The 15,607-nt window shown below is 29.9% G+C and overlaps 1 protein-coding gene across 1 annotated transcript; it reads left to right on the top strand.

Moving 5' to 3' along the window:
- Positions 1–5,988: 5,988 nt before the first annotated feature.
- LOC132934297 (uncharacterized) lies at positions 5,989–11,875 on the top strand. Its single transcript, XM_061000581.1, has 5 exons — positions 5,989–6,063; positions 6,202–6,276; positions 10,814–10,902; positions 11,005–11,054; positions 11,214–11,875. Exons 1-5 carry the CDS (start codon positions 5,989–5,991, stop codon positions 11,873–11,875), a joined length of 951 nt encoding a protein of 316 aa, XP_060856564.1.
- The last annotated feature ends 3,732 nt before the right edge of the window (positions 11,876–15,607 follow it).

Below are 15,607 nucleotides of genomic sequence, written 5' to 3'. Positions count from 1 at the left end.
AATTTAAAATACTTTTGTTTAAGGGGCCGCAACACTATTATTTTTATATGCGTTATAGGTGCTTTGCATTTCCTTGTTTTAAAGGTGTTAACGAAGTCTGATTCTAATTTTCAAAAAAGATATGGAATTCTTGATGAGTCTATTATGCTTCTACCGGATGATTTTCTAAAATATTAAAATCTTAATTAATTACATATTAATTAAGTTTTATTATTTTATTTATTTCACTCTGCTGAGAAATGAAGTGGAATTGTTCTTTTAAAAAATCATCCGGCCAAATCACAGTTTAACTTCTAATCTTTAATTTTGTTCGGATATATTTTAAGCATAAAATGTCTCTAAGTAGCGTAATTATGGAAATACAATAATATCTTTTTACACTAAATTGAAAAATATTCCTCCGACAAGTGCTGCTGCCTACTTATGAAGTTGAGTGTCAATTCCGACAGTGATTATTATTATTATTATTATCATTACTCTACACACCGAGAGCCAAACTAATATTATACCCGCGTCACGCGTGTAGAATTAGTAGAATATCCTTATCTGTGTTGGTCTATCGTACTCGGTTATTTTTAAAATCTAATATAAACATAATTTGGTTTATTATTATATTTTAATGATACATGCAATTATTGCAATACTACGAAAAAAATAATATCAAACTAGTCAACGTATTTGAAACATTGCACAGTTATTTAGAAGTACCTACTATCTACTTTTATGTCGTACTGTATGCCTACGAATAACTAGTGTTCCGTGTTATTTTTTTGAACTACTGTACTCTAAGTAGGTACTTGAGTTATTTGTATTTACAAAAATAATTTGTAAGTTACCTACTAGAAAAAGTAAGTATACCATTATAGTATTATATAATTATATATTCTTAAAATTAAATGTTAAATTTAAATTGTATACAGACATACAAGTGGCCCTAGAAATCAGGATAATTCCCGGTCGACCAATCTTTGTATTTGATTTTTGAATATACCATGTGCTACGGGAAAAATGTATAACTACAACTATTTGATATTTTTATTCGAATAATAAAAAAATCGTCCGATGAAAAATATAGTTAATTTACGAGAATCGAGAATTTAAATCAAGGATTCTCATAAAAAGTTTATACTGTACCTAATCGAAAAATCTCTAAAATATATAAGAACAATAATTATTTTTACAGTCGTTTTAATTTCAAATTTCAAATATTTGATCTTATAAAAATTGTATGGTGTTTACGTGTGGTATTTTTTTTTAGTTAGACCAAAAAAAGTAAATCGATAGCTTAGAAAACTGGTGTTGCATAAAAATTCGCGTTTTTCCTTATTTTAGATTTTGAACGAAATTATGAATGTATTGATTTTACAATGTGTGTTTTTTTTTTGTGTCTGTGGCCTGCGTACAGAAAGTACTCGAAATAATGATTGGATTTTTAAAGTCAGGCATGGTTTCTGGTAGAAAATTGGATATCCTTGGTGCATTATACAGGTCTAAAACAAAAAATTTCCAATAGTTACCAAAAGTGTCAAGAAAAACGCTAAAAAAATAACGGAAAAACTGTAATTTTTACGCAAAACCAATTTTTGACAAAAACTAAAATTTAATTTTACTGTAACTCAAAAAATAATTACTGTAAGTACTTGAAATTTTCAACAAATGTTTATATTAGCGTTGTCTATACAGGGTTAAATTTTCAAAGGGTTTTGACTTTTTTTGAGCTATATATAGACAATTGAACTTTTAAATTTTTCTAAGTATATTTTTTTTAAATAACGATTAAAAAATGTTGGTTGGCTAGATAATTTTGAAAATTTAATACAAGATTTGTTATAAGTTGTTCTCATAGTGATAATAGAAAATCCAAAATCGTTAGTCACAATTTTTTTTTATACGTGCTTAAAGTTCAAATTTATACAAAATGTGTCAAAATTAAGAACATTTGCAAGTAATTTTGTGGTTGAAAAATCGTAAAATTTTTTTCTTTTATAACTAAGTTTTTAAAATTTGGTAAAAGGTTCTCCATAAGTTTTTCTTTAAATATCTGTAAAAAAAACTCTACCGGACTAAGACAAAAAATTTTTAGAAGTGTTTGAAATTTAAATTACGTTAAATAACGGTTTAGCCTCAAACGATTTTTGATATTTGTTATTATTCAAAAAGTATAAGTCGTAGAAACTTTAAAATTTTACCAGTTGTTTAAATTGACATTTTCTTTATATAGTTTTATTTTCAAAATATTTCACTAATTTTTAATCTAATTATAGGCATTTGAAATAATCGATTTTTTTTTATTTTTTTTTTGTATAAATGTTGGTAAAAATAATTTAGCTGGGACAAAATACTTGAAAATTTAATAGTAGGGTCCACATAAGTTGTTGTAACTCCCATTCAAAAATTATAAAAATACATAGGCACAATTTTATTTTATAAGCGTTTATAAGTGCTAATATTGACGAAAATCGTCAAAATTATGAATATTTGCTAATTATTCTATAGTTAAAAATGTATAAACAATTTTTTATTAAAAGTTAAGAATTGAAAATTTAATACTAGGTTGTCCATAAGTTGAGCTTAGAATGATTATAAAAAAAATTGATGATTATTCAATTAAAAAAATTTTACGAGTGTTTAAATTGTCACGAATTTGTAGATTTTTGTAGATATTTTGTACCACGATTGTAGATAATATGTATCAGATATCTGCAATCAAGCTGTGGTATACCAGGTAATTTTACATATTATATTTTGGCAAGCATATACATCAATTTGTTATAATACTATGTTAAATATAACTTTAGGTTCATCTATTGACTATGCAAGTGATGAATCCTACAATCCAAATATAGATACTATTTTAAGTGGTATGTATTTAAACATAAATTAATATTAAATTTTATACATTTTATTGCATAGTAAAAAGTAAAATGTTATGATTAGATATAAATAATACTGTTATAAAATACTATTTTATTTTAAAAGATTAATTTTTTTACAATTTAAAGATGACATTTTGGTACCTGATACCCCAGAACATAGGTATGCTACCAATATTATAATTGAAGATGAGATCACTTTGATTCCTGAAAGCCCACAGACAGAAGCAAATTCTCATATTAGTACAGATATTTTTTATAAATCTTGTTCTACTGCACGGAAATTAAATTTTGATATCAATGAAATAATTAATCATTTAGGTAAAACCTATACTTTTCAATATTATATTATATATTAACAACCTAATATTTAAATGTAATATTGTATGAAAATTATACACCAATTTATGTTAAATTAATAATATTATTACAGATGAACTAGATTATACTAATTTAGTAGCAAGTAGCTTTGAAGAAGATGAAGTTGTTATTACAAACAATAATAATAGCATAGGTAAAAATATTTTTATTTATTAAGAACAATTTTGAATATTAATACCTACTTACATATTTTTTTTTTTAATATCTTAGTGTAATATAATAATATATTATAATACAACACCTACCTACTACCTAAAGGTATTATTTTTTTTTTACAAATACTGAAATACAACTATACATATTATTTTATGAAATTGTATAATATTTATTACAGAACTTATAAATGATACTGATTTAGCTGCTAGTCCAAATACTGATGGTCCATTTGCACAATATGAAATAATAACTCTTGACCAGCATAGTATTAATAATAACTCTCAGAATGAAAGTATAGGTAAAATAATAAAATACAATATCTGTTGTTTATAAATATTATATACTGATCAAATCTGTTAAAAATAAAATATTTTCAGAAAATAGTGAAGTTTTTAATAATAATTGTAAAAAAAAGAAAAGTAGGAAAAAAAAGAGAAATACAGAACAGTGGAAAAGAAATAAAGCAGCTGCACTAAGATCTAGGGGTAAAGAATATATGTCACAAAAAGGAATGATTGTTCCAGCCAAATCAGTTAATTTAGGCCTACTATGTACAAAATCATGTCGTTTTAAATGCAGTACAACTATAGATACAGAAACTAGAATACTATTATTCAATTAATTTTACAAAATGGAAATTAATGTAAAAAATGCTTATCTCTTTAAAAGTATAAAACAAAGTGAAACCTCTCGTGTGTAACTAAAAATCCAAATATTTTGTCAAAAAAATTGATAACGATGTTCGTGTTTGCAAAACTGCATTTTGTGAAATATTTCAAATTGGGAGAAAGAAGGTTGAACTACTACAAAAACAAATTCAAATTGAGGTATCTCCACAAGAAGATAAAAGAGGAAAACATTTATCTCGACCTCATAAAATGTCTGATGAAGTGATGGAATATATTGTAAGTGATATTCAAAGTTTTCCTTCTGAAAGTTCTCATTACTCCAGAAACAACAATCCCAATAGAAAATATTTATTACTATTATTAAATATAAGCAAAATGTTTTGATTGTACAAAGAAAAATGTGTCAATGATAATAAACCGGAATGTTATAGTATTAAAGATACTACCTACAGAAAAATATTTTGCCAACACTTCAATTTAAACTTTGGTAATCCTAGGAGTGACACGTGCAGTAGATGTGATGCTGGTGAATCCAACAATACAAAACATGTATCATTTTATAAAGCTCAAATATAAATAAAACTCAAAGGAAAGATCGTGAACTTGCAATAAATAATCATAAAATCTGTTATATTACCATGGATCTACAACAAACAATGCCTCTACCAAAACTGTCTACATCAAAGGCCTTTTACTTGAGACAATTATAGTTTTATAATTTTAGTATTCATGCTATCACCGTCAAGGGCCATCAACCATACATGTTTACTTGGACTGAGGACTTGGCAGGAAAGGGTAGTTATGCAATTGCAAGTTCTCTGTGGTATTTTGTACAACTTTCCAAAACCACTACTTTACAAGATGTAGATCACTTAGTTGTATGGTCAGATTCATGTGCTGGTCAAAATAAAAATTTTAATATTATATCATTATACCAGTACATGATTTTAAAAGGAGACTTTAAAATAATCGTTCACAAGTTTCCTGAAGTGGGACATTCATATTTGGATTCTGATAGAGATTTTGGAAGAATTGAGAAAATTTTAAGAAAAAATCAAAATATATATATTCCAGAACAGTACCGTAGTATAATAAAAGATGCTAGTAAAAAAAATGCTGTTCTGGTTGATATGGAACACAAGTTTAAAAAGGTTGACAATCTCAAGAATAAGTTGAGAATAGTAAATAAAGTAAAAAACACTGAAGGTAAGTGGATGTCGCTCTGCTGTACAGTACGTTGTGGGAGTGGGTCAATGTATAATGGATTGTATTAAACTTGAATTCAATGATATAATATATTAATATCATTGTATAAGAAAAACAATTATGAGCGTCAGTCTGGATTTTTTATATTGTTATTATTTTATATTCGTTGCTCTGGCGATAAGCAAAGCGTTAAAAATTAAAATCCCATTTTTAGCCAGTTTTCGAAATTTGTCGGTAGTTTTTCCTTTGGCATTAAATAACTATTGAAAAAAAACGAAAAATGACCTCTCTAAAGTACTATCTTGATCCAATTTGTTAAAATATAAGGTATTATATTATGTTGAAATTGAAGCACTCCTTCTGGTAGAAATTTTGCATACAGGATATAAAAAAAATAAATATAAAAAATAAACACCATTAAAAAACTACTAGCTTCCACACTCCACTCAGAATCCAAAATATATCTGAGACACACGAAACACATTAAATTAATATTAAAAACAGGATAAAGATATTCAGTAGATATTTTTATGATATAATTAATATGCTGTATGGGTTAAGAAATAATGTAGTTACAAACAGTAATTTTCATTCCAACGACTTAAAAAAAAATATATAATAATAGGCTCGAATAACTATAGTTATCGAAATATTTATATACTAACCATAACTGTTAATATTTAAATTGTGTGTAAACGCAAGTGATTTACTAATTTTTTTAATACTTTTATTTTATTACAATCATGGTCAAGATTCAGTTTTCCGTTAAAAATGCATTTATCCAAAAATATATACTCTTTCTAACAGTAGCTTGTATGGTAAGTATATAATATACCTATAATATAACATATCGTCTTACATCATAATATATATAATTTATGGTCGTTATGCCGTCGATGAATCCCACAACCACACGTACCTATTGTGTATACCTTATCTACCTAACGTTACACTAGGTGATGACGTTTATGAACATAATGAATCGAATTCACTACATTGGAGCCAGTTACGCCATCGGAGCAATATTAATGGTAATTTATCGTATTTCGTTTTTATGTTAAAATCATGTATAAGGATTAATTTAGGCATGAATAGAGTGGATCTTAAAGGGTCAAAATTCTAATTAACATATTTTTACCAATATTTGTGTGGCTGTATGTAAACTGCGGCAAAAAAAATTTTACATTATACAATCTGCGACAAAATCGATAAGATACATTATACAAATTGCGGCAACTTATTTTATATACCTTCTATATACCTATACTATATTATAGGACCTAAATTATAAATACCTACCCATGTGTACCTATGTACGTTTATCATTAAATTAATTATGTGATGTTGCGTCTTGCGTAGAAATTAGTAAGGTAAATCCAAATGTATTTTTAAATTTTAACGAAGCATATCGGTAATATTGGTTCCTTTACTTTTGATAATACTAGTTAGTATCTACTTACAAGCAGGGCCGTCCCTACAATTTGCGGGACCAGGGGCAAAACTATTTTAGCGGGGCCCACAAAAAAAAAATTCATCCATTCAACCGAAAGGCAATTATTACACTTCCGTAACCTCTCCCATTTTAAAACCAAGGGTGCCAGCAGAGGGTTGCTGGAGCCTGAAGGAGGTCATGGCCCACCTCCTATTTTATTTAATAATAATAGTTATATAACTTGAAAAAAAATATAGCATTACAGTATATGCTGTATTATTTTTAAATTGGTCCCACACTCTCGTTTACATTTCTGTCTTCTGTGGGCACCCTTATTAAATATGTAAAGTATTTTTACCTATTACCTTTACCAGTTACCAGTACCTCACATAACCATTTTTTACCAATGCTACATACACATATATATATTATCTATGAATAAATTGCTGTATATTTTTATAATAGATTAATAAAATTATTTATTATAGGTAACGACAGAAATAACAATGATAATTAAAAATTAACTTTTTTTGATTTGAGATCAGCAAATGTGCCAATAACATCATCCAAGTTCAATCCGTCTACTATTTCATGTTCTATAGATATTATTGCTAAATTTGTAGTTTTCTCTTGACTTAGTGTTGTTCTAAGGTAATATTTTACCAACTTTAATTTTGAAAATGACCTTTCAGCTGTTGCTGTTGTAACTGGTAATGTGAGCATAATCCTTAACGCTATAGCAACATTAGGATAAACATCACCAACACTGTTCCAAAGGATTTTTTGTAAAACTCTTAAAGGTGAGGTACCTTTATCTATAATTTCTGAAAGAAGGCAAAGTTCATCATACAATTCCGCTCCACTAATGTCCATGTTTTCCCCTATTTGTAACATAATCTGTAAATCATGGCAACTTTTTAACAATATATCTGAATCAGCAGTCGATAGATTACCAATATCAAATAGAAATTCAAAATAATTGTTAAAATGATCTAATTGGGTGAATCTTTGATTTATAGATACAATTCCTTGGTCTAAAATTGGTAAAAAAAAATCATTCACAAAACATTCTTCTTCATTTGTTGAGCATAATATAGGAGAGCTTTCATAACTAAACATTCGTTTCTTTAAACTTTTTCTTTTAGATTTAAACTAAATTTTTTCATTTTGCAGAGTTTTGCTTACTTTATTAATATTATTTAATAAATTATACCATATTACTGAACTTAGTACAAACTCATAAGACATTTCATGTTCAGCAAGAGAAAAAGCTTCACTTTTAATTGCTGGTATTTTTGTAGATTCACTTACTTCTATTAAAGCATTATTTATTTATTTGAGTTGCATTTTCACTGCCTTTACAGATTCTAATCGGCACTCCCATCGAGTCTCAGACAACTGTTTCAAAGTTAAACATTTTAAATGTTTGTTTAAAATTTCCCAACGCTCTGTAGAAGCAGAAAATAAAGTGTACAATCTTTGGATCACTCCAAAAAAGGTCATAGCTCGTGGTATGCAATTTGCCATATCTCCTAAAATAATAATATTCATATAATTATTAATGACATGTTGTTTACATAAAAAATAATTAAGTACAACTAAAAACTTACCTAATAGGAGGTTTAATGAATGAGCACAACATGGAAGGAACAAAGCTCTAGGATTATCATTCAATCTACAACTCAATCATTTAATACAGTTTAAATTAATTAATTAAGTAGGTAACTAGTAGCTAGTCATTAGGACTGTTTAAGTTAAATAATAATCAACGAATCAAGGTTTATTTGATAATTAAAAATTAATAAGTGATTTTGTGAAATAAAAAAATCGTAGCGCATATTCATTCATTATTCAGTCCAGAAAGGAATTATTATTAAAAATAAATATACTATAACTTATGAATATGATCGCTAGATCGCGTTATGTGCTAGTAAGTTTTTGTAAGCACTTTCTCTTACCACTTTTTTTCGATCGACGCGCAACCAGTCTATCTTAAACCGTGATAAGAACGCAGCTTAAACGTACCCGCACGCACACGATTGCAGCTAGTCGCTTATACATGCGTAATACGAATATTGTTCGGACTACGCTGCCGGTCGTCCAAACACTGCTTGTGTGTACATGCGTACGGCGTACCCATATGCTCCTGGTATCCGAGAGAACCAGTTTGCACACGACAATTAATGTAATATACAAATGTAAAGTAGGTAGTAACTAGTAGGTAATTTATAACTATTTTACTATTTAAAAATTTGCAATATTTTTTAAAAATGTACAATTAAGAATATTATACAATTAATTTTCTTCATTTAATTAATTTTAGTAGGGGGTGCGATCGTCCCGTCGTCCAAACCACGAGCCGTCACTGATATGTTGTATATACTCGCCGCGATCCGCCCATATTTCCCCTTTCAACCGGACCATGATATAAAAACAAGGTTTTTGACTGTCAGATCCGTCGGTAAGCATGTGACGTAGAGAAGTGCATAGATGTATACTAATAATAATTTAATGATAATATGAATAAGCAAGTGACGTATTGCGCGGACTTGGACAAAATCTGGACTTTTGCAATCATACCATGTTGTTTATATCATGAACCGGACTATGATCTCAGGCTTTGCCTATTTCCGTCGCACGTCGGTTGAAATCGCTAGTTAAACAATTCTTGGTAGTGGGGGTAACGCCGGCCGACTCATTGCGTACATCTATACATTTATTTTATCTTCTTCGCCAACAGCATTGAGTTTCTGCTTTGATATCCACGCGTCACTATATTTTTTATTTTTTTTTATCACCGTATTCATATACCTAATACCATCGATTATAAATACTAAACAAATAATAATAATAATAATAATAATAATATAATTCAAACAGTGCTAGTACGTATAATTATATTAAAATATTAATATGAATAAATAACTATATATTTTAATAAATACTTATTTGTTTATAAACTATGTCAAATTATTGGTAACTTACATGGTAAGAAGTTCACTTTATGTCTTATTTAATAAAGTTGATAATATGTGTATGTACATCTGTTATTGATATTTATGTATTACCTTGTCTTTTCAACCAATTAAAAAAAAAAAAATTTAAAAACAGTATACTATCCAAAATTTTAATAAAAAAATTAGTGATATCTCAACAAAAACATTACGTGGAAACCTAACCTTCCTTAGAAAAAATAACTCAAGTTAGAAAAGTTGCGATATCGAAAAGGGGCTATGTAATTTTTTAAATAGAAATTTTTTGTATTTGATGAAATGCAATAATTTAATAAAGATGAATTAACTTAGCTTGGTGGATACGATAGTATGGTTACTACACAAAATAGTACTGGTTGGACCTCTTTTTCCCACGACAATTTGACCGATAACGTTGTTTCTTTTCAACATTTAGTGCATGTGCACGACTTAGCAGTGCAGCCAACTGTGTTTTTAATTATTTACATTTTATCAGCCAAAGGAAGATCGGGCTGCTTGAATAAGTACAATGTGCATCGTATGTCAGTCTAATAATATTATAGTTATTGGTTGTTTGAAATCTCCTTGACATTGTTCGAAGGTACATAATATGAAGCGTGTTTCTATATAAAGATTTAAAAAAATTAATCTTGCACGGACAACGCCGGATGGGACAGCTAGTATAAATATAAAATAGGGATGTAAATATTTATGTCAGCATTTTATGTTTATACTCTGTTCAAAATAAGACCGGACCTCGGCGGCCGAGTTGTGCGCATGGGCGTGGCTTATTTCTGCGACTCGGCATGACACGTGATCTATGGTGGGGGAGGTGCCTGACCGTCGCGAACGAAAACTGGTCGCCGCCGAGGTCCGGTCTTATTTTGAACAGAGTATAGTTGTAGTTGTATATTTAGTAACCGCCAAGCTAAGTTAATTTATTTGTATTAAATTATCGCACTTCATCAAATACAAACAATTTCTATAATAATGAATTGAAGAAATTACTTAGCCCCTTTTTGATATCAGAACTTTTCTTACTAGAGTTTATTTTTTTATGAGGTTTTTTACACGTAGCATTTTTGTTGATTACAGTTAATAGCAACTAATACAATATAACGTTGGTTTTAAACAAATCGTTATCTATTTTATACTTTTCCTTAGGGAATAACCAATCACATCCATAACTCATTAAGCATAACAGGAATCGGATGCGTTTTGGACTTACTTCATCTTATTTTCCGCAGCTCTAAGTAAGTTGATTTGATTTGCCTTATTATTGTTGTACCTATTATTGTTTTAAAATTATACTTACATAATTCATAATCCTTATATTCTTTTATACATGGTGTTAGTTCAAGTTGGACTTCAGTCAGATATTTTCAATTTATAATACATGCTCTTGGTAAGTATGTAGGTATCTATATAATATATAATTAATAAATAGCTCAAATAAAGTTGGTTCAAAAAATATAATTTTTTGCCAACTTTAAATATTTACCCAAACCTAAGTATTATTGGCTTACTGAGTTTTATTAACAACTTAATTATGAGTTTAATATAGCTATCGTGTTCGAGTTAATGTACATGACGATGCTGCATTGCTACTGGCAATACACCGAAGCAACTAAAAATCATTCACAAACATGGCTACAAAACCAAACGATATTACCCATCAAACTTGGGCAATCCAGTGCAGCAGCACTAAATCCTAGTATTTCAATATCGGAACCTATTCAAGTGACAGAACCAGCTATGGACCCTGTAGCACACGAACCAAATGCAGCAGCGTCAAACTCTATTGCAGAAACACTAGAACCTATTGAAGTGACTAAAACTAGTCAAGTATTAACGGAACCTAATGTAACAATACTGGAACCAAATGCAGTGTCAGAACCTAGTGCAGAGACTGAACCCACCACAGCAACAGAAATAACCAGTATCAGTGTACCGGTATCAAAACCTACGTTATCATCAACAGAACTCAGTGTAAGAGCGCAAAATGGCATCGCAGAAATACAGAAACCTATCGAAACGCCAGAACCTGGAGCAAATGCAGAACTAAGTGGCGCATTAACTGACTCTATTACACCTATACAGGAACCCAATTCAGCAGCGGTGGACTCTATTGTAGAAACACATCAACCTATTGCGGCAACGGAACCTGATGAAATAAATCAGGAATATAGTGTGTCAACTCCAGAACCAAAAGAAGAAAAACAGTAATTCATTAGAGTTGGAATCAAGAGAAAAATCCTGTAGTAACAACGTCGTTATAATTTAATGTGGTATTGTTGGAGATGATGCAAGTAAATGAGTGCAACATATTAAAGCTTTTGTTACTACGGCGGATGTAACTATGTATAATGTACTATACGAAACATTTTTATTAATAATTAAAAATAGAATTTAAACAAATAAATATTTCACTTGTATCTATTATACATAGATTCTTTTACGTATATAAACATTTTTTAAATTATTATTTATAAAGCGTTTAATGATATTATGTTGGTTAATATTGTTAATATTACATTATATGAATTTATATAATATGTACCTACTGACTCTACCTTTTATTTAATATCTTATAATATAATAGGTAGTTATTTATTAAAAATTATTAGTAATTTTACTTTTATATAAATGGTTGTTACTGTGTTATGACTTATGCATTATGTATATAGCAGAGTAATATACTAATGTATGAAGTAGGTAAGTATATTATAATATGCATATATATGAATTAATAGGAGTTAGTAAATGATTAATGTAGTACAATATAGGTACACTAAGAGTACATAATATTAGTTTAAAAGTATATAATATTATAATTAATATATATACACTAGCTGATCCCATGCACTTCGTTGCAATTTAAAATGACAACTATTTAAAAAATTGTGATTGTTCAAATTCTTTTGGATGTAACTCGCAACAGTAAGTGTAATTCAGCCACCCTGTTAGGCAGACCGACTACGTAATACATAATACTAATTACTATGATATACTTAATATGTATGTTACTTGATATAAGCTTAAAACAAAAAATGTCCGTTAAGTTGTTGACATACCTACGATACGGTCCAGTTTTGTGCTTTTACGAAAGTAGAAAATCCGAAAGTCGTGTTTGACTGTCTATCAAGTTAGTCACATCGACTGACGATTACATAGTGGAATCCAGCCCATTCATTTAATGATTTACATAATTACATCGTTCGTAATGGATTGCTAGACGTTCAAACTTTTTAACGTACCCGCAAAAGCGCAGGAATTATCTCCAATCCATACCACTTATCCTTAGCACAAATCTTTATGAAACTTTCAACTTTTAACCGACAGAAACTGTATTCTCCAAAATTCACTTACCTACGCTTCTAACGGGGTTCACGATCCACTGCAGGTGGATTGAATACCTGGTGATATACGCTTCGAATATTGTCAGCGATTCTACTTTTATAACTCAAACTACTATACTTCCAAAATCGGTAATAGCATTCAGCGAGTCTCATAGGCCCACTATAATCTATATTTTTGATTATTGACTTATCTACGCTACTAATGGGGTCCGCAGTCGGATTGCCTACCTGTGTGATTTGATGACTGATAGCTAGACAATAGAATACAGCATAGACTACACTTTTTAACAATTTTAACATCCAAAAGTAGCGGACAAACGCAAGGAGATCCTGGAGATCGTATCCAGCGTCCGCTGCCGATCCATTTAGAACGTTCGTGACGGATTGCTAGACGCTCAAACTTTTTTTTTTTGGCCAAAGTGCCAAGCCTTATCTCCAATCCATATCCCTAATCATAAACGGTCGTCTTACAACTGTTGGGACTTTTATTATTCCAACGACATTGTCTCAAAATCGGTATCCACTCTCAGCGAGTCCAACGGGCCCCCGAGTTTCACTTAAAGCTAGTCTAGTATATTATAAAACAGCAAGAGTCTCTGTTTTTTTTCTGACAGGGGTGATGTAGTAAATAAGAAACACCAGAGAAAAAATTTCGTCGCCGCGGCCACGTTATCACATTTTTTCTTATTATTTCGCAGATTTTTGAAATTTTCAATAATTTAGCGCTTTTACACAATTTCGACCATTTTCGAGCCTTTTCGCTCCTTTTTATATTAGATTTGTGTAGCTCGCGTTTCTCGAAGCCACTGGTGTGCGGTGAATATTCGTGTGCTGTCCTGAGCGGTTGCAATGTCGATCTCAAAATTTTCAAATACTAATTTTGATTCATCACTCCAAAGAATGTGATTGACAATTAAAGGGTTATCATAAAATATAATATTGAACCAAGCTATGAATTCCAATCTACGAATAGAATCTCCTGCAAGCAAATGTTGGACATAATTGTTTTTATACGGGTTCATTTTGTGTTTTTTAAGAAATTTTTGGACATAACCATATGAAACCCCAATTTCGCGAGTAACATGCCTAATTGAAGTGGATAAGCTCTTATGTATGTTAGTTAATTCTGTATCGTCATCAAACATATTTGCTCTACGCCTTGGTTGGTTCATTTGTCTGCCAGGAAATCTTCCTTCCTGAGATAACCCTTGTAAAAGTCGTTGAACATAATTAGGTGGATGGTATCTTTCTGGGTATCGTTCGGCATACGTCATAGCGGCTAGGCGTACATTACGTTGGCATTCGTCATAAATTAAAACTAACTCAACCTTTTCAGCGTTATTCATATTTAAAAAAAAATTACAAGTTAAAGGAGTATTTAATAACCAGACATACATGGATAATGCACACACTTGGTACGGGTCTAGTTACAGAATAAAAGTAAAATTACATTTTTCATCGAACTAAATACCTTAATAATTACATTATCTGGTTATCTTATCGTTATTAGAGCTGTTGTAAAATAAAACAAAATTCCAATTTAAAAATAGTTAAAATTGTAATCCTACTATAGCAGTTTATTAAACACAAATCATCACATACTCGAGATACTCATTGTAGTGACCAACAGTATTATTAAATTATTATTTGTAAACAGATAAAGTAAATTAAACATTTATTTAATATTTTTTTTTTTTTTTTTGGGGGGGGGGGGTCGAAGCTTTGATAACTGTGGTCATTAGCTGGTGGAACTGTGGGGGAACGTACTGTAGGTTTTGGCAGAATTTTTAAGTGGGTACCCGTAGGTATCTGCCATGCCCGTGTGGGGGTTGGTGACCTCTCTCTCCGGACACTGTGACTACCCAAAGAAAAATGCCGCCAGTGGCCAAGTTCGAACCGTTGACTGGTGTTTCCATTTAAAAAAATGTAAGTTGTATTGCGCTTGCGCACACCAATAGTGTTAAAAATTTGAAATTTATCTGAAAATATGTATTTAAGTATTCCCCATCACTGTATATACACTAACTGATCCCCTGCACTTAGTAGCCCTTAAAAAATGTACAACTCTTTGAAAAATTGTGATTGTTCAATTCCTTTTGGATGTATTACGCAAGAGTAAGTGAAATTCAGCCACATTGTTAGGATATTCAACTACGTCGGATCGCGGACAATTTGCAACAGCATATCATATCATATAAGTAGACAATCCACCGCCGATAAGTGGCTATATTGGTAGGCAATATGCGACAATCCGATCTGATGCATGCTTGATTAACCCGTATGCAAATAAAATACTAATACGTCATTAATAATTATTATTAATAATAATATTTTAACTAATGATTAACCATAATTTACTTTAACTTCCAAAATAAGTTTGACCTATTTTTTTTTTAATGTACCATCAAATTAGTCATGCAAAAACACACATTTTGAAAAAAAAATCCAAAAAATCACTTGGGATATAAACTGCATTCGTCCCCGACATGGGCACACCAGAAGAAAATAATACCGGAATGTTTTAAGAATGGAGGAAAGCAATTGATAAAGCAGCTGCATATACTAATTAATAAAATCTTTGATCAAGAGGAAATACCAA

Source organism: Metopolophium dirhodum, chromosome 1 (genome assembly GCF_019925205.1).
Source record: "Metopolophium dirhodum isolate CAU chromosome 1, ASM1992520v1, whole genome shotgun sequence".
In the NCBI taxonomy this organism is placed as follows: domain Eukaryota; kingdom Metazoa; phylum Arthropoda; class Insecta; order Hemiptera; family Aphididae; genus Metopolophium; species Metopolophium dirhodum.
The sequence above is the reverse complement of the archived record's forward strand: the minus strand, read 5'-3'. Positions and strand labels throughout refer to the sequence as shown.